The sequence below is a fragment of the Eutrigla gurnardus genome, assembly GCF_963514095.1.
Source record: "Eutrigla gurnardus genome assembly, chromosome: 2".
Lineage (NCBI taxonomy): Eukaryota > Metazoa > Chordata > Actinopteri > Perciformes > Triglidae > Eutrigla > Eutrigla gurnardus.
In genome coordinates this window covers 17,863,566-17,884,259 of record NC_139916.1, presented here as the reverse complement: position 1 = coordinate 17,884,259, position 20,694 = coordinate 17,863,566, and the positions used below count along the sequence as shown (strand labels likewise).

The 20,694-nt window shown below is 40.0% G+C and overlaps 2 protein-coding genes across 2 annotated transcripts; both read right to left on the bottom strand.

The window, feature by feature from the left end:
* Positions 1-17: 17 nt before the first annotated feature.
* prph (peripherin) lies at positions 18-6,309 on the bottom strand. The gene is made up of 9 exons (XM_084026983.1): positions 5,661-6,309; positions 3,857-3,917; positions 3,250-3,345; positions 2,331-2,495; positions 2,116-2,241; positions 1,795-2,015; positions 1,552-1,595; positions 884-957; positions 18-780 (listed from the first exon to the last, which is right to left on the bottom strand). The coding sequence occupies exons 1-9, from the start codon at positions 6,287-6,289 to the stop codon at positions 694-696; spliced, it is 1,503 nt and encodes a 500-aa protein (XP_083883109.1). The 5' UTR covers positions 6,290-6,309; the 3' UTR covers positions 18-693.
* Positions 6,310-10,347: 4,038 nt separating this feature from the next.
* pmela (premelanosome protein a) lies at positions 10,348-17,054 on the bottom strand. The gene is made up of 12 exons (XM_084020659.1): positions 16,994-17,054; positions 15,841-15,936; positions 15,615-15,761; positions 15,186-15,320; positions 14,191-14,352; positions 13,810-14,094; positions 12,787-13,695; positions 12,532-12,693; positions 12,333-12,435; positions 12,030-12,235; positions 11,851-11,941; positions 10,348-10,963 (listed from the first exon to the last, which is right to left on the bottom strand). Exons 1-12 carry the CDS (start codon positions 17,049-17,051, stop codon positions 10,810-10,812), a joined length of 2,508 nt encoding a protein of 835 aa, XP_083876785.1. The 5' UTR covers positions 17,052-17,054; the 3' UTR covers positions 10,348-10,809.
* Positions 17,055-20,694: the final 3,640 nt, after the last annotated feature.

The following is a 20,694-nucleotide window of genomic DNA, read 5'->3' as shown; positions in this document are numbered from 1 at the left end:
CAGACAAGAGAGATTTGCTCCAATTAAGTTTATTTGCACACTTACATCTTCATTCATCAATAGTGCCAGAGACACACAGCATTGCAAAGCACATTAAGCAAAAGTCTTTTCAAGTGGTAACTAGTCATGTTTTCAATGTTCAAGCGTTTATTGTGTGTTACATGTAATCACCCATGACTTTGGGGATTTGTAGGTTAACATTATAGAGGATTGCAAAGCTTCTAAAACAAATGCAGAAGGGTTCATTTATTATCAGTCTGTCTTAAAGGTTTGTTGACCAAAGGACGGCAGTGTATGAAGTTTTGTTAGTAAGTCATATCTAAGACACAGACTACTAAAATCCTCCATCTAAACCTTCAAATTCAGCCCGTAGGTTAATACTCTGCTACGTGTGGTCCTCTAAGGATTCCACGGATTGCACTGTAACACAAGGCCTCAAGTGGTTTGTTAATAAAGTGGCTTTGCTTAGCCCTACATATAACACTAGTGTTTAGCAAAAGGTGGGTTACTTAAATAGCACCAAATGACACTGTCTAAAGGGATTCATTCATTCTATGCTGACACTCTCTGCTAGAAGATTTAACACATAACAATGGGAATGCGCACTATATGTAGTTTGAGGTTTTTTCCTATTTTTATGCATTTTTTCCCCTTTTGTGGCTCTGGCCGTCACATTTTCTTGTCAGTTTTGTTCTACTCGTCGTCATCCTTATCGTCCTTGTCGTCCTTGTCGGTGCGGATTGGCTCTCTCTCCTTCTCCCTCTTGGACTCCTTCACCACCTGATTGAAAAGAAACAAATTTATTCAAATTCACTTTCATATGGTATATATGAGTAAATATATTAATATATCAATATATTAAGCTAATTATTTTCAATTGTACCTCTCCATCTCTAGTCTCAACTGTCTTGATCACCACAGTCCTCTTGCTCATGGTGCTTTGAGGGTGGTCATAGTCTGTCAAAAGTCAGATAAAAGCAATGCTGAGAAACATATGCATTCATAAAAATAGAAATTTTGCCTTTCTGAATGCCTTTAAAAAAAAAAGAAAAACAGATTCCCTTTAAAGGTGGAATTATCAGGGTTTGTTATTGATGAGCGATATACTGCATAGAATTACAACATGGTTGTCCAGCTATTTCTGGAAATAAAAATATGATACATTTTTCTCTGAGATAATGATAAGTGCTGTAGCATTTCAATGCTGAGATCAGCATGAAACCATGACAGTACAAAAGATCAACAACGGCACTTATGTTTGGTTCCAAACTGAATTTGCCACTTGCCAATTGTGATTAGCGCCTGTAACTTGCTTCTTCTCCATAGCAACGGCAGCTGCAGCTCATGGCTATTTTAGTATTTAAATCCATCCCTCATACCAAACTGACAGACAAGTCCAAATTGACAATTAAACTTTTTAAAAGGGAACAACTCCTGCAGAGACAGGGGCTCCTCACATTGAACAATGTTATAATAATTAAAATAAAATAGATTCCGGACACTTTAATCATGTTATATTTGATTTTGGAAACAAAGAGAACTATAGCTTACCTTGGTGACTGTTCATGCCCATATTGAAGATGGGAACAGTGATCCTAACCAGGGAATATAAAAGTTAGTTAGTTATGAGTAAACTCTAATATCAATGCCCAATGGAAAGGGTTAAGTATTGCATTTTTGGTCCTTTTATCTGTGGCAAACATTACATTTACTGAAAGAGATATTTTTATCTACAGAAAAAAATAATTTACAAACAGCAAAACAATATGAATCTGACAGACAACATGTTCTCACCTGCTCTCCTCTCCCTCCAGCAGTTTACGGTAAGTAGCAATCTCAATGTCCAGAGCCATTTTGACATTGAGCAGGTCCTGGTACTCCCGAAGGTGGCGAGCCATCTCCTCCTTCAGGTGGCGGATCTCATCCTCCAGTCTGCCAACGTTGTCCTGGTAGTTACCAATCTCATTGCCAAACTGGTCCTCCATATCACGCATCTGCCTCAGCAGAGCTTCATTCTGAAAAACACGGTAGCGGTACGGTGCGATAAGAGGTGTAATGTGCGAAATGATAGACCATAGATGAATATAGACGGATGACAGTGGTGCATGGCCTCACGGTGTTCTTCAATGCATCTACTTCACAGTTGAGAGACTGAATCTGCCTCCTGGACTCATTGGACTCCTGCTTGGCCTGCCTCAGAGCATCAGTGTTGCGTTTTGCAGACTCAGTCAAATCAGTAAACTGCAGGAACAAAAGTTGAAACAGACGATAGTGAATATGTGCCTGTGTGTTTATGTGTTGAGTATCAGACAGTGTGTTTGTCTGCCTACCTTGGACTTGTACCAGTCCTCAGATTCCTGCATGTTCTTTAAGGCAATGGTCTCATACTGGGCCCTGATGTCCCTTAGAGCACCAGTGAGATCGGGCCTGGCGGTGTGGTCCACCTCCATCTTGAGTTGTTGGGTCTGGACACTCACTTGCACGTCCTGGATTTCCTGATAATGCGATATATAGACAATGTCAGGAATTTGATTTTCTCCAAAGAGCCAGTTTGGCTCTGAACCTCACCATTGGTATCCTCCAGGGTTCTGTTTTGGGACCCCTACTATTTCTGTTGATGTTCTCAATTAAAAATGCATTTCATCCAACTTCTATGCAAGTGATACTTAATATAATCGTTTCTTTTTCTCCTTCTGAATCTCAGCGACTGCTTGACTTGTTCTCACAGACAAGTTCAGGACAGATCTTCACTTAAGATTAAGCAACACTTTTCCACTGCAGACTAAAACCCCAACCTTAGATTTTTCAAAATGCTCAAACCTATTTATTGTTTATGCTCTAAATATAACATGCATGCTTTGTTGTAAAAAGTACCATTTGTATCCACCTACTCATTTATTTAACTTTATTTCATATTGCAAAAACTCACTGGCACTCACTGAAAACAAATCGGTTTTAATCGGTTGGAGAGAATAAGTTGAATCTATTAAGCGCTTCAAAATACTCTCTACTGCGGCATCTCTGGTGCTTGAGATATACCCTATGTGCAAAAAATGTGATTGTTATCAGTATTAATAATAACAATAATGCATAGGACTTATATAGCCCTTTTTTAAGGAATCTAAAATAAACTTTACATTAGATTATAGTTCTCTACATAACATACTGTGATAGGTAATTACTACAAGAAATATCCTTTCCATTTATACAACTATAGTGGAAAAGTGCAGAGGAGGTAGCATCACTTACTTCATCATGGAGCTTCTTCAGGAATTCAATCTCATCCATCAGAGACTCAATCTTCCTCTCCAGCTCCAGACGGGACAATGTGGCATCATCCACATCCTAATTTGTATATGAGACAAACATAGTTTCAGTTCTGAAATTGCAATATCTCTTCTAGCATCCATTGAACTGAAACATTTCACCATGATAAACGTACATTTAAAAATTATATTGCAGTACTTCCAAGATTTGAGGCTATAAAAAGCCATCACAAGTTTGCCTTATAGAAATATTTGGAGTTGTGAAATGGCACAAAGGCTTTCTATGTGAAAATAGGGTAATAACATAATTAAACTAAAGACAAAAAGAGCAATGCTAATCAGCATCAGTTATAATACATTTGATTTGTTTTTCATTTGTCTGCATAATTTCCAACCTTGCTTGGAAAATATTTCTAATATTTTGCTGTGCAGCAGTCTAGATCAATGACACTAAAAAATCTGCCCTGTCATACTACTGTGAAACTATTACGTGAGTTTTGGAGATGAAGCAAAGCTGTCCATTTTGACCTTTTATCTGAGCCTGAGGACACTGTAATCAATAAGGTAATCGTGGTCCAGTGAGTGTTTACCTTGCGGAAGGCAACCAGGTTACCCTCAGCATCTGCCCTCTTCTGGGCTTCTTCATCCAACCTTGGGGACAAAAGAGTGAGAAAAATGCATCAATCAAAGTACATTTCTTTCAGGTTCCAAGATTCTCCTTTTAACAAAATGGAGAGACAGAATGTGTTGAATTTGACCAAGAACGACCTTTCCGTCAAAGGTTGCACCAGGGCATCAGCTGGCAAAAAGCTTTCTGGATCAATTTGTTAATTCACTGTCCTCTAAAAGGGGTTTGGGAGTACACCCAGTGGGACCAGCAGCTGCTCCTTTCAGCTAATGCGGTTTCTCTACAGTTCAATAAGGTCATCCGCACACACTCAATAAGGTTATACACACTCTTCCCATCTTTTTTTTTTTTAAAGATTTTAGATGTTCTTTTAAATATTGGCTGGTGTATATTGACCAGACAAAAACTGCAGAGTACACATCATTTTAGTCACATTTAGAGGAGAGTTATATAATGTCTACATAATGTGGGATATGCTTTAACAAAGATACATTGTCTTGATGCAACTAAATAAAATTGAACAATTAATCATAACACGCAGTTATAACCCACTAGTCATTGTGATGATGAGTCATCACAGATTATATCACAATGTACAAAACGTACATCTCTGACTGATGGGCTCCATCTGACCCTGTCATGTCAAGTCCCGTCTGAACCGGACATTAAGTAGATTAGTGGGGAAAGCTTCACAGAGACGGCCCTGCTTCCTCATCTTTAATTCATGTGGTGTTTCAGGGGTCTTTTTGCCCTAATGGGGTCTCTGGCACCATCCCATCAGCACAGAGGGACACTGAAAACACACCTAATGGAGTCATTGAGTCACATTGATTTTTCCTGACGCTATTCTCTCCATGTCTGATATTCAACCTCTCTTCCTCTAGTCCCATTTCCTCTCTCTCTCTCTCTCTCCTCCCCACTCCTCAGACAGCCCCACCCTGTGCCTGGACCGTCTGTCTGTCTGTCCGTCCATTCATCCATCCATCCATCCATCCATCCATCCATCCATCCATCCATCCATCCGCCTCTCAATCTTACAGGTGTGTAATAAAAACTTGTTTGAGTTTGTGCATTATTTAAGGAGAATTACCAACACTTTCTTATCTACTTATAGCACTCTAATCTTAGCACTGTTGCTCTTGAAGCACTACTTTACTCAGATGAGGACCTAACACTTGTTCTATTTTTAGCTCTTACTTTATCGGCAATGATACGTTTTGGTTTCTTTGTTTCCTTCTTTTGACAAATGTACTTATTGTAAGTCGCTTTAGACAAAAGTGTCTGCTAAATGACCTAAATGTAAATGTAAATGTAATTTAGCAACTTGTGTACTGAGGCTCTTCTTGTTTTTTTTTTTGTTGAATCCTGTCAGTGTAGAAGACATTCTACATTAAAACATACACTCATACGTAGAAACAATGTCATGTGCAAGAGACAGTGCAGTGTCCTGTATAATGGTGCCGCTCTGTGGTGTCCGGTCTGCACATGTGCCACGCCCTGTACCTACACCACCACCATTAGTACTCAAGTGGCCCAACAGTCTTAATGAGTGATGTGATGGTAGCCCACACCCAGGGTTCAGTTTGACCTTTGACTTTGTTTGGACAATATGTTTTAATCTATCTATCTATCTATCTATCTATCTATCTATCTATCTATCTATCTATCTATCTATCTATCTATCTATCTATCTATCTATCTATCTATCTATCTATCTATCTATCTATCTATCTATCATCATACTTTTCTTTCTCATCATGTTGTACCTCTGCTTAAGCATGGTCAGGTCCTCAGCCAGGTTGTCCCTCTCCATCAGGTACTGGTCCCTCTCCTTTCCGACGGTGTCCAGTTGGCGGCGCAGGTCCCTCACCTCCTCCTGGAAGAGCTCAGAGGCACGGTTGGGCTGCCCGTGCTGCTGCTGGCCTTTGAACTGGTTGAGCTCTTGCTGCAGTGCACCATTCTGCGTCTCCAGGTAACGCACCTTCTCGATGAAGCTGGCAAAGCGGTCGTTGAGCTCCTGCAGCTCTGCCTTCTCGTTGCTGCGGGTGGTTAGGAACTCCTGGTTGATGGCTTCAGACAGGGTGAAGTCCACCTTTTCATAGGAGAGGCGAGGGGCCTGGGCGCTGGAGCGGGAGCGCTGTTGTTGGTAGGAGGTGGAGCGGGATGCGACCGCTGGTGACATTGAACGCATATAGCGCCCCCCAGAACTGGGCATACGGGAGGACACGGGGGAGTAAGAGGACATGGAGATGGGGTGTGGGCTTCCAAAGGTGCGCCTGTAGGAAGTTGAGGTATGCATTGAAGAGTGGCTCATGGTTGGTCTTGTTCTGTTCTGTGTCGCTGCGAAAAGAAGGAGAGCTGGAGGCTTGGAGATGCTCGTGAAGCTACAGCACATCGGACTGAGCACTGCTGTGGGGTTTTATGCATGCAGGCTGGCCATCCCATCGTCCTCACGCCTCCTCCTCCCTCATTTCTCCTCACCCCACCCACATGAACCCTTCCCTTCTCAATCGTTCATTAACATACAAGCTTTGGCCACTCCCTACCCTTCGGAGATGGACGCGGCTTCTGTCTTGCTCTCTGTCTCGACAGCTCCACCCTTTTTACCAGAGCACTTGGCAGGAGGCCAGCCTGGCTTCCACATTACGACTTTGATATCGAAAGATGTTTCCTCCTTGCCTCTCGGATTCATGCCCTCGTTGACACTTGTTCTCTGGTTCTTACTCTGTCAGCCAGTTTTGATTCTTGTTTCTCCGTATCATTCCCACATATGTGATTTCACTCATTTTCACATGCATGTGTGTGTCAAGGATTGTGTTACCTACTTCCCAATAAGAAACTGTGAAATTTTAGCCTAAATTGAATCACGTGGATACATTGATTTAATTTTCCAACCCCTCCATCTGTCTCCCTTCCTCTTTCCTCTTTGTCTCTCTCTCCTTTTACAGTAATGGAACACTTTATTGATGTTCTGGGCGTCTGGGGCAGTGCTATGACTCCACAGTTATTCTATCCTTTTTCAAATGCACTATATCCAGTAAACCCTGTCAGTAGTTGTCAAGTAACTTTGCCTGCATTTCTGGTTAACCGGCATTTGAGCATATATAGAGTCTGAACTAGGACTTAAAGATGACAGAGGTCAAAGGATAGTGACTGATTGTTCTAGCAACAGTCCCAGTTTTCCAACACAAATTAGTGCCGATATAGGAAGACATCGTCAAAGTATTTATTGTTATGAGTTTACTTTAACTTTGAAGCCATCTTCTTTGCTTGATAATGATGGTGTTTTAGCAACTCAGTATTCCCATTATCACACTTACAATGTTATTGCACCTTTAACCCCAAAGGTTCCTGATATGATTTTATCATTATTAATAACAGTGTGCTTCTTTAAGTGGTTATTTGTCTGATTTACAAGACTGCTAAAAAATAAAGTGCAATGACAGGAAGCTCTACTGCAAAGATGAAATATGTGGTCACACAGTTTTACATTACTAGATCAGCCATTGAGGCAGACATTAAGCCTTATTTTAGAATGACTTGGCAAGCATGCAGCAATATCCATATACACTACTTATTACCTTTGTTTGTACATATTATATTCCGGTTTGTACAAAAGCTTCAAAATGTTCCTTTAATGTTGCTGGTATTCTGTGAGCAAGCATGCTGACCGTGTGTGTGTGTCTGTCTGTCCATAGTCATTTTAATTGACAACTGCAGAAAGGCCACCTCTCTCATAAAAAGTTGACGTAATACTGAGCATGCTCTGTGGCGACTGGGTGTGGTGTGATCTTCCCTTTGTGTCCCCTCCCTGTGATACTCGCTACCGTTAATCCTGTCCAGTTATGCTCTCTTTTATCAAATGCAAACAAATATAACATATTGTGTCACATTTGTTTTTCTTTGAAACACACATACACAGTGTTACACATCAACCAGCAGCCTTTATATTCACCTGTACTCAGCACTTTTTCTGATGTAATGTAACTTTCCTCTTTGTGATGGTGTGTCCGTAGCACAGTGCAGTAAGTATACTTATCTCTTCTTTAGTCTGTCATTCACAAACACACACTTGATTCTCTTCCCTAGATCTGCTGCTGCCGAGGTCTGGCTCTCTGTGTAATAAATGGCCCATGTTAGTCTTAGCTCTGTAATCTAATCAACCTGCGTAATGGTCAGTAACTCTGTCCTCTCTCCCTCCCCCCTCTGTCTCACCCTCTCTGCTCAGAGCACTTTTTATTCTTTCCCCACATCCTGCTCCAATCTGCCCATATGGCAAGATTTCTGAGCAGCATTTTGTCAGGACCACATGCACACACACACTCACACACACACACACACACACACACACACACACACACACACACACACACACACACACACACACACACACACACACACACACACACACACACACACACACATACACACATGCAAACACACATTATATTGGAATGATTTTTAACGGGGCCGTATAAGTAATTCTAACCATCAGCCAGATGTTTCCATTGGCGATTGATCCATCTTGTTCTCTGAGAATTCCCGAAGGGGCCATAAAGCCAATCATGCTTCTTAGTCAGTGTCGGGCTAGAATATCTCTGTTCCACATATTGTATTCACAGTATGTGTGTCATATTACAAACCTAAAAACGGCATTTAGATACCTTAGATTATTGAATAAAATATCGTGTTATGATTTTCTTTTATGACTGATGGGATTCACCCTATGTATGTTCACCATGTTGGGTGTGCCCTCTGATAAGAAATCTAATCAGACTTGTGGCCTAAACAGCAGTGAGCAGCGACAACGACACAGAGCACTGCTGCATTGAAAACTGAGCTTACAGCAATATTTACAGCTGTCATTTTTCTTTCTTTTTTTAAAAATCTGACTTAAAGTGATAGTATCCCAACCCTATTGCTATACAAGAATATCCACATTGAAACATTTAGCAGAACACTAGGATGATGTGACCTATTGAAAGCTGTATAGGCCTGGTAAGAGCCGGGAGGCCTGTCGAGTCTAAGACAGAGATAATGTGAATAATGATGGCCTTCCAATAGAAGTGTGACGTTTTGTCTTGCTTACAGTGCAGTGCACGTTGGGAGTGAACAGACACAGCTGAACACTTTGTACATGTGACCAAGAGACATGTTAAGAGCAGAGGATGATAAACGACTGTGTTTTGTAATTACTGTAATGGAGCACTGCAGCGTTACACAAGTCTGGAGGAAAGACATTCATTTGGAATATTGTATGTGAGTAAAGAGAGACATGAAAGGAATCACATCAATACAAGTTTACTCCTGATATCCCAATTTGTTTTGTTGAGAAAGGTATCTATCTGTTTTATCTCAGACATATAGTCTCACTCTTGTGCATTGATATAATAAACTACATTTAAAATGAAATAAAATGGACATTAAGACATGATGCAACAGCCTTCAGTGTCTTCACAACTTTACAACCACGTTATCAAGAACCATCTTTTCCTTTACGTCCCTATCGCTCCATAGCTTTGTTCCCCTTGTGTTGCATGTAGCTTCTTCCATTAAAGATTTTGCTGCATTGACGTCAGCCTTTTTTCCTGCACTGCAGTATGTCATACGATGTGCATGTAACCATTAACGGCTCTTCGTCCCAACGCATGAAGATAGCCCGCACCATCTTAATAAATCAATTCAATTGAGCAGAGAGTGTTGATGGTAGTAGTTTTTAATCACACTCAGCTACAGTGTTCCTATAACAACGGCTCTATGAAACATTTATGACATGCCTGTACATATTAAGTGGTTTGCTGCAGTTCATACATACAAGGCACTATTGTTTTTAGAATATTATACTTATTTTGTTATACGGACAGAATACATGTGTTGATGTTTCGTAAAAATATTCTCCAGTCTTATCTGCATGTCAATGTAAACAGGTGAGATATACTGAAGCCCATTTGACTTTTTATTTATTCATGCTTTTCTTAGTAGCCCTGAAGGGTGTTTAGCTGTAATGTTCTTTAGGGAATTTACTGCAATTAAACCTGCATTGTTTTTGTTTTTTTTGCCATTGGGGGCAATGCAACAATACATTGCCATAATAAAGTTAATATAATAAATGTGTTAGAAATATTTGCCTATTTAGCGTTAATTTGGAGTTGTATTTTCAGCCATCTGATCAATGTGTCCAATATCCTCTCTTCTTCCAGCCCAGCTTTAGTCTCTTTGGCACTTTTTATCTTTGCAGGTAGCGCACATTGGTTTATCCGAGCTTATTTGTTGCAACCAGCTACCCGTCGCATCTGAAAACAATGCTAATCAGAGCGGTGAGAGTAAAACAAAATGGCGGGTGAGTCGGGTGATAAATGCACGTCCATTAATAATGCACATTTTTATTTCTATTGCCATAGTGTTGTATTGACCAGAAACACATACCATAAATTAGGAGAAGCAAACATGTGATGATGATAAAGTCCCACTTTATTAATTTCAGTGTAGCAAACATAATAATGTTGTGTGATGTAAGTGATTTAAATTACTTTGTAAATAAATTGAACTGAAATGTGTTAACATTGATTCTCCAATTGGTTTAAATACGCCATAAATAAGAGAATATGTTATGGCTTCTATAAACTACCAGTGCTAATTAATAAAAAATACCGTAGTTCGAAATAAATATCACTTTCCTCTACAAATGTTTCAACATTCTTGGCACATCTTTATTCCACATTTGACTCTTTTTCTCTATTTCTACACATGTTGTCGTAGACAGGGCTGGTTTGTTAACTTGGTTCACTTAATTGGTTATTTTTTATACATTGACCGGGAGTTACAATATCACTACAGTTAGAGTATTATATATGTGTAAAGTCAATACTTTAATAAAATGTTGTAGATGTTGAGTGCATGAGCTGACGATGATATTCACACAACCCTCCCCTGAAGCAGTGGACGACTCTCTCCTGGCGACTGTCGGCTTAGCAAGTTCCACAACAACAAAGGCACTGATGTAACCGCAGAGCTGCCTTCATGACTGTCCCCATGGTCTTCTCTTAGCGGCTGGTACTGCTTGAACCTCCTGTGTAAAAACATAAAATGGGTGAGTCAGGTGAGGACAGTTCAGAAATGACAGTTAAACTGAATATGTGTTATGTGATATTTTCCACAGTGAAATATATGAGTTTATATGGCATTAAATAGAGGGTAAATTCTCTGTCAACAAGTTAAAATATCATACAAATTTAAAAAAGGAATGAAAAAAAGGAAACTTGGAATACTTTGGTGATTGCATCATAAGGGCAAATGTGAATTTTTTTAATACCTGCAAAGGTAATACGTGGTATAACTTTTTTGTGCAATGCTTCTGAGTAAATATGAGCAAATTAATAAGCTATGCTAAGATGTGACTATAATAAATATTACTCGGAACAACAGCATGTTAACATTGTCATTATGAGCATGTACGAATGCTGAATTTATCTCAAAGCACTGTGTCTCTGATCTGGTAGCTGTCAGTTTGGGAATTCCACAGGGATCAATTCTTGGTGCCCTTACTCTTCCTTGTACTGTATATTTAAATTATATGTCGCTGATAGTTCAGCTTTTCTGATCACTTAAAGATGTTTAATACTGTGTATGCTGTCTTATTGACATGGCTTGTGACAAACCTAAAATGAACTGAGCCCTGAATGAACTGAGCATTACTTTTTTCACCTGTGTTTTTCATGCTATGGCAAGTGAATTTCCCACATTAAATTGGGTCAAATATAAAAGTTTTGAAACTGAGGATGAGAGTAACGGAAATATGTTTTACACAATTAAACCAGGAGAAACAATTAACCATAATTATAGTATCTTTGTTGGAAAATTATGTTTCATTAATCATACCCCTCCATTATTTTATTTTCATATTGGCTCCAATTTAAATTCATACAGTAGTTAGAATCAAATAAATGTGGTACTCACCTGTACATCAAACCAATACAACAGACAACACAGGCGAGAACCATAACCCCCACGATTATGGCTGCAGTTCCAGCTGGGGAACCACTGGAGGCTGTAATTGAAGCATATCATTAAAGTGAGAAAATATTATATAGATTAAGTAGTAAAATTGTTATTATTAAATGTGTTCAACCACCCACCTACTGTTACACTGACTCTAGCACTTGCAACAGCAAGACTGACATCATTGGTCAAGGAGACATTGAGGCAAAATACTCCTGATTCATTGAAGAACTGACGAAGGATCATTTGACAGTCTGGAGAGGGTGTAGCTGCAGCACAGATGGTTTCCACTGGTGTGATACAGTCAGCATCTGAAATGACTGTGCAGACCTCACTTGGCAGACTGAAACAAGAGTAGCGGAGTTGCAGAAACATAGTTAAAAGGAGAACATGTTCTTTTGTGCAAAGCATAATATATAATAAGACATTATCCTGCTCACCTCCCCTGGCAGGTAATGGTGATGTCCACAGCATTCTGAGCCACCTCAGTCGCTATTGCTACAACGTTGGACACCTGGACAATCTCTACGCTTTCAATACCCTCTGTGGGTTGAAAGAGGTAGAAAGAGAGATTGCAATACTATTAAATCAGAAGCAGAATACCACCTGTTCATAGTTACAAAAATGGTATTGACTTACGGACAACATCTACCGAAGTGGCGAGGGAGCCATAACGGTAGACCATGCAGTCAGCTGTCAGCTCTGGTGCTTGTCTTTTAGCCAGAACGAGGACCACCTGTGCTGGATCTGTTTCCACTTCTGCTTGAACTTCAGCAACGGCTTCTTCCTCCTCTGGTTGCTCTGGAAAAAGTACAATACATTATGTCATGACGTTTTGTTGCAAGACCAATCTTTTTATTTTGTGTATTACTTTTGTTTGCAATAAACATTCACCTGCAGGAGCCGCAGTAGCCGCGACTTCAATGTCATCTGCCTGAACTTCAGCCTCGGTATCATCAGCTGGTGCTGCCTCTTCTACAGCTACGGTCTCAGTGGCAGCAGGGACTACAGCGTTAGCAACAGGGGCTTCTGTTTCAGCTTGGACAGCCTCTGTGGCTGCGTCAAGAGCAGCAACATTGACATCAACAGCAGCATCAACAGCAGCGGCATCAGCATCAGTTGTCTCAGCGGCATCAGCAGCATCAACATCAGTTGTCTCAGCAGCATCAACAACAGCAGCAGCAGCAGCATCAGTTGTCTCAGCAGCATCAACGACAGCAGCAGCAGCCGTAGCAGCCTCAACAGCAGCAACGTCAGCAGCCACAACGGCGGTTTCCTGATCTACAGCAACTTCTACTGCAGGAGCAACAGTGACAGCACCAGCGGCCTCAACTACAGCTTCTTCTCCCTCTGCAACAGGTGCAACTGACGCAGCAACGTCAATCACAGCTGCATTTTCTTCAGTTGCATCTGTAACCACTGCAGTTTCATCTGCAGCATCCGTATCGGTATCTGCCGGCTCTTCAGCTGCGACTGGGGCAGCAGTGGCCACCTCACCTGCTGCTGCATCTGCATCCTCGGCCGTGACATCTGCTTCTGCAACAGCATCTTGTTCCGCTGGAACAACAGCTGCATCGATTCCTTCAGGTGCTACTGAGGCGACCTCGACTGCCTCTGTGTCTGCATCAATTACGGCTTCTCCTTCTGCTGTTGGCTGCACAGAAGCAGCAATCGGAGTGCCGTCAGAAACAGGAATGTCCAGAGCAATTGCGTCTCCTCCCTCGGCTGGTACTGCTGGTACAGCTGCAGGGGTGGAGGCCATCACAACCACTGCTGCAGAAGCAGAGGCATCAACAGGGGCAACTGAAAGAAAAGTTAAAAAACGACTGAGCAAAACTTAGTTGAGACTACTTATAGGAGAGTATGCATGTCATTAAAAATTAAGATAAAAATGGAATAATCAGTTTCAAATCTCACCAGCCGTAGGGTTTCCGCAGCCATTGGGGATGCTTGCCATCAGGACCACCTGAGGTTTGAAGGTCCCGATTGCGAGGTACGTGTGTGTGACGGTCAGTTCTCTGGAGATCAAGGTACCAGTGGCGTCACCAAAGTCCCAACTGAAGCTGATGTCGGCACTGTTGAGATACTGGCTGGGATCATGGAGCTTGACGCTGAAAGCAATTGCCCGGTTCTGGATGAAGTTCTGGTCGTCCTGGTTTACATCATTGACTTGGGCGAGTGACAGGGTGAAGGGGACCTGGTCTGATGACGGAGTAAAAGATGTTACGATGAAACTCGTTAAAGGAATAACTAATATTAATGCTATGGAATAAGGTTTGAAATTGTGTCATATGGTACCAGTGATGCTGAAGGTTGTGGAGGCATAGCCAAGAGGGATGAACTTGTTTTTGCCACGACAGTGATAGATGACAACCTCCATGTTGTAGGAGCCCAGGGGGACGTCGCCTGTACCGATAGTGAGGGAGGAGGAGGGGCCATCTGCCACCTGCCAGTATCGCCCTAGAATAAAGCCACAGTGTGATTATTTAGAGTAGTCTGGTAATCAAAGCAAACTTAATTGAATTCACTCAATTTGGAAACACTCCAGGTTTTCACTTTCATCAAACAGTAAAGAAGATGCTCCTGTAATGATTAGGTTTTTTAAAAAGTCTGTCTTTGTGTTGTAGAAGATATACTGCAACAGATTAAAATGCACTTTGACATATTTTTTATTCTGAATTGTTTGATGATGATTTGTTTTTAAATATCTCAGAAGAATGTCTCCAATTTTGGTGAAATTTAGGACATGTTGACCTCTTCTTAGATGGTTGTTTAATTTGCCATTGAATACATGAATGAATGAATGAATAGTTAGACTTCATGACTTATTTACCTAAAAAGGCAAGCACTATTTTTACTTTTAGATAATTATTAAAATAAAAATAGTGCTACTGTGCTAATTCAACTTATTGTAGGTAATACGTATTATTCACAGTAGTTAAAAAACATGTTCTTGAGTTATCAGATCAATTAAAACATGTATTTTCTGCCAGAGTGTATCTTAAGATGTAAAAGGTGATAACAAATATGAAATATCGAGCACAGACAAAGTTGTTTATTAAACAGGCTTTTTCGTGATACGGCCTGGAGGAAATGTTAAACTTTAATTTCACTGCCTGGAGGAGAAATGCTGTTCAGGACCTGCTCTTTGTCTCTATGGAGTTTTTTTTACATGTTAATATAATGTAGTCAGAGCTGCATTTGGAAGATTATGGTGTCCCATTGCAGCATTACAGCTAATAAACAGATTAAAAAAATATATATATATATATTATAACATTAAATATCTTTACCCAGTGCCTTCCACACAAACACGTAGTGGGGTTTCTTGTTCTGGCTCCTGGTGAACGGTGTACCGTCAGGGAAAACCCCGGTCGACTGGGCGTCCTGGTCAGCATACACGGCCTGACCCTGCTGGTACTCTTGTCCTGAAGAAGACAATGGCCATAGATCAAATATACAGCAAAAGCAATAATAATAAAAACAATGGAAATAAGGTGAAATTCTAAATAAGAGTTTATTGTCTTTTGTGGTTGAACTGGTAATTCAGAGAAGAATGTGGTCTTTTCCATAATAATCTATATATTATTTTCAAAATGAAATAATAAGTTCTAATAAGTTCTTAATATGGAAAGCATGAATGAAAATAGCACAATAGGTTGCATTGTAACCTTTAGCACCCTCAATCAGAGTGAGTTGTTTTCCTGGAAAGCGTTTCTTACCATTGATGGTGCAGTTTTGAGCCCACACCACCTGTCCATCAGAGAGCGTTGTCTGGTTTGGTGGGAAGTTCAGATTAATATTGAAGGTTGATCTTGCACCAGTCAGTGTGGGCGCATCGTTTTTCAGATCAAATGTTACTTCACCACCTGGGAGAAAAAGTACACATCTTTAGATCCACTGGCAGACAGAATTTCTGTTATGAGAGATGAAGAAATGAGGCCTCACCAAACCAACAGTTCCTGAATCTCTGGTCTCCTTCTTTCCACACTGGATACATCCGTGAGTTCCATGAGCGGTAACGCGTGAACTGACTTCTCGGCTCTGGAAAAAAATATCACAAACTCTTTCAGGAAAAGAAGCTTTTGAGAGTCCTTTGACAACCAATACAATCGATAAGAAAAAAATATTTTATAGATGCAAAATTATATTTCAGTTTTCTTTGTTAGTGAATTAGACAGGTTCTTTATATTTAGTTTAGTTAGTGTTGGTTTAATGGTAACACCATTAACTACTTTAAGTTCTGCTTCTATAATACAATCAAGTCGTTTTAAACATAATAGAGATAGGGATCCTTATGTAAACGAGAGCAGGTCCATGTTTTTAGTGTTGAGAAGGGGGTGAGGAGTGTCAGGGTTCTTGGCAGTGGGAGTCACATGACCTGCAATCCCCCCCAATCCCTTTCATGTGACTATCAGCTGAGCAGCAGCATCAGTAAACCCAGTGAGAGGAATGAGGGATCCCAGACAACTGGCTCACTGGACTGTGTGTGTGTGTGTGTGTGTGTGTGTGTGTGTGTGTGTGTGTGTGTGTGTGTGTGTGTGTGTGTGTGTGTGTGTGTGTGTGAGTGTGTGATGGTGTCTCGCAATAACATGAAACTTTTTACTTTTTATTTTTCAAGTATGAAAAGAAAAGAATATTGTTAACTACAGTACAGTAATTTCATTCATAACACACACCTTGAAACATATTTTAACCTACAGTTGGAATTTAATTGGCATAAAAATCAGTGTGAAATTGGCGTGCAAAAGTTTGTTAATCTACCCCGTCTCTAACACGGTGTGGTAGAATGGAGGAAGTGTGAAATGAAAAAGCAATCAATTTAGTTTTCTATTTGTAGTCCCAACAAAGAACTACTAACATTTAAGTGCGTTACTGATGGGAAAGCAGAAATGTGTTGATTTACATTAGTCACAGAAAATTTCAATTAATCACTTTGCCTGTTGCTAAACTGTGTAAATAAAGGTCTTATCACACAAAAAAACTTTCAATCTCAATGAATTATTTCAGATAGGAGTTTCAAATAGAAAATGTCAACTTTATCAAATCAAAATATTTTAAACAAGTTGTTTTCTGATGGGAAAAAAAGAAGTATACTCACTTATGGCAGTGGCAAATGTAAAAGCCAAAACCAGCAGCAACAGCAGCAGAGTCCTCATCCTGTATTTGGTCGTGTGTCTCCTCTTTCTGAGCCCTGATCCTCACCCGGCAGTTCTGAACCCCAACGCAACTCCCAGAGAGACTAAAGAAATGTCCTCTCACTTCTTTTAAGAGGGCTCAGACCGGAATTAGTTCCTTCTCACCTCTGACATCAGTGGGAGTCTCAAACTTGCACCACCCCCTTTGGAGCTGAAATGGGTACTGTTTTCATCGCTATTGTTGCGTTTTAAAATAATTGTTGTGTTAACTCACAGTTTTTAATATTGTTATAACTTTTTATTGAATTCTCTTTTCCCATCTGAGCTAACAGTGAAGATTATACTTCACATGTTCTTTGTGTAACTTTATGTGTACTGTGTGTTATTTCATGTGTACTGTGTGTTATTTCATGTGTACTGTGTGTTACTTCACGTGTACTTTGTTTTTAACTTGTGAACCACATTTAAGCCCAATTTTACATTTTACTACATGTCAGAAATGCAATATCTCCAATAAAGCTCAGGAACTTACATACAGTAACTTAATGTATAAAATGGCTCCACAACGAGACATGGAGCAAGTTAATAATTCAAATGAACCCAAAGTAGCAGACATCACTCAAGTAGGACAATATTATCAGAGTGCATTATTGGAAAATCAATGGAAGCATTCTGCACAGCGTAAATGAAAATCTTTTATGTGATGCCTGCTTCAGGGAGGAGAGGGTGGTGAGAACTCGAAGCACGTATGATTCCTGTTTTTGACACATGACCTGAGAGCTATGTGTGCATGGGCGTCACAAGAGAAGTATATGGGCAGCGGATCAATAGCATCCTTTTATTCCCTCAGTCATTCCTGCGTTTCCTGCTGTCCACCTCAGGCTGCTGCAGCTCTGATAGTCTGTGCTTGCAGCGGACCAGACGCACCCGTGCTCAGTTTATGGAGACATGATCCAAGGTTTCATTCAGACAAGAAGAGAAGTGAGACAATTTATCAGTGATAACCAAACTCTTATTCTCCTCTTTCTCATTTATAATACAAAAGTAGGTCACATTTAGCCAAATGAAGCATCTTCAAGCAACACAAGCAAATTACATAAATGAATCCTGAAACCTGATGCTGTGTTCTTTATGTTGTGTTTATACTTCATTTATTAAAAAGTGAGGACAAGAATAAAAAAATAGATTGTTCATGAAAGCTTGTATATTGAATCACCTTTTATTTCTCTCTTTATTAATAACTGTGTTTAGTTCCCTCTTTGATTGTCTTTTGAACATGTTTATTAAAAACAATCAAATAAAATAGAGAACAGATGATTATGTAGTTATATTATAAAGAGGCGTATATTTATACAAGAGACAAACATATTCACTTTAAAGACATTATTACTTTAAAGTCATTATGAGCTCTTTTATCACAGAGATTGGTGGTTTTCCCACTGATGCTGTCTCCCGCCTGCTCAGGCTGCACTGCATGTGACCCCTCATGTGCTAACAGCACAGTTGGGAGGAAATAAATCCTCCCCACAAAGCACCTGACTTAACATACCACAAATAGTCCCCATTAGTCTCTCTGTTGTATAGTATCTTGATAGCATTAGAAATTTGAGAATTGTATTTGAGACTGGGGAAGTCATTGGAAATAATTGAAAATTTGGCAGTTTTACCACTGCACACTTTCCACGAATATTCCTTGATGTATTTAACAATTTAGCCATTATAAGATAAGACATTAATCACAATACAGCCTAAATTTAGTGTGACGAGTAATGGAAGGGCATAGAATATACCACTGTTTTGCTTTGGCTTGGACCACTTCAGGTCATATTGTACAACAAATTAACAACATATGCCATTTCCGATTTGTGGAAAACAAAATATGACATGTGCATTGGCTAGTACCAACCAATTTCAACCATAAAATCATGACATCCTTCCATCAAATATTCGGCGACTTCGGCTCTGCACAGAGCTATGGGTTGGGATGAAATCAAAAACCTCCCGTTATGTCCCAACTACCTATCCTGTTTCCTGTTGTTGATGGTGTTTGATTTTGGTCCAAAAGCCAGATCAATAAGGCCATCTGATTTGTGAAATGCCAGTGTATGAACAGACTAGACAGGCAGCGGTCAGCAGTGCACACACGAGGCTTAAACAAAATTCTATAATTTTTGTCATTCTTTCTCTTTGTTGGTGAACCAACATATACACATGCATCTAGCCATAGCAGCATTCTATTGCTTAAACTCACATATAATAATTTCCATCAAATGAGAAATAATCACTTCACATAATTCTGTTGGGTGGATTCATAGCAAGCCTGTGGGCTTTGATCATGTGCAGTGCTGCTATGAGTCTTCTAACAGAGGAATGTTTCTTAATGTACTAAGAGATGTCATCCGATGGCTCATGACCAATCCTGCTCCATTGTTACACTGTGAATGTGAGCCAGCCAGCATTCACAAGACCGGGACCCTGAAACTGCAGCTGCTAAATGGAATTCAGCCCTTGTTCATTTTTATTAATTTACTCCTGTACTCTACTTCTTACATGTTATCTTAACTCTGACTGAGGAACTTTGTTGCATGTTGACCATAATTTCACAGGGGGCTCAAATCTGAGATCCCGTAAACTGGCTGATCTGGCCCTTGAAGACACACAAAGCCATTGCACGTGATTGGAGGTAAACATGTGAAGTGAAACTGGTGTTGAAAAGTTGAAAATACACTCTTCATGGGGATCATTTTTAAATTAGCCAAACAAAGGTGCGACAATAAACCGCAAACTGCTTCAACATGTTAAAAATAATTGGTGGAAGAAACACATCATGAATGTTATGGGTTCCTATGGTGCTATTCATTCTATGAAAGTCATAATAGCTGCTGTGTAAAAGGTATGTGGGTCTGATTCATTGTTCAGTGGTCTGGTGCACAGCTACACTTACTGCCACTAGAGGGAGCAACTGTATTTCTGCCTTATTCTGTTCTGTTCAGTAGACTGTGGAACATGGGACACTTGACTGCATCATCTGACATTTACCAACATACCAGACCACATGATATATAGAAAATAAATATTAAAAAAAATAAATAAATAAAAACTGATCGTCTAACGTGGCTATAAAAGTCTCCAATGTGGGACCAAATGATGCATGAAGCTGAAATTTTTTGTCATTTTGAATACCCCATTGGTGCTATTTTATTGTTATAAGTGTGTTTTATCTTATTATTTTTTTAATAGACACTTTTTATTTGTAGTATGGTCAAATAAGTGTGTCCTTGTTATTTTATTTCTACAACAGACAAAACATTTCTTTTTTTTTCTTTTTTTGCTGCCCCTTCCGTCTCTGACGTTGACTTCGTCTGACGTTGACGTCGTGTCACCATGTGACCTGTGGGGTGCGTTTGTTGGATAACTCTTTCTCATCCCGGTGACGTTCTAAAACAACTCCGTATTTTCGATTTGCACAACATAACGTTAAAACCAGTCATTTAAATGTAACTGACCGCATTCAAAACACACATATTATTTACGTGTTCGCACCAATGTCCCGCACAACGACTCCCGAAGCTATATATGAAATATCCCCAGCTACATCAGTCGGTGTGTGTTAAAAAACAAAACGAGCGCCCCCGAGGTAACGCGGGAAACGCTCCTATGTTGG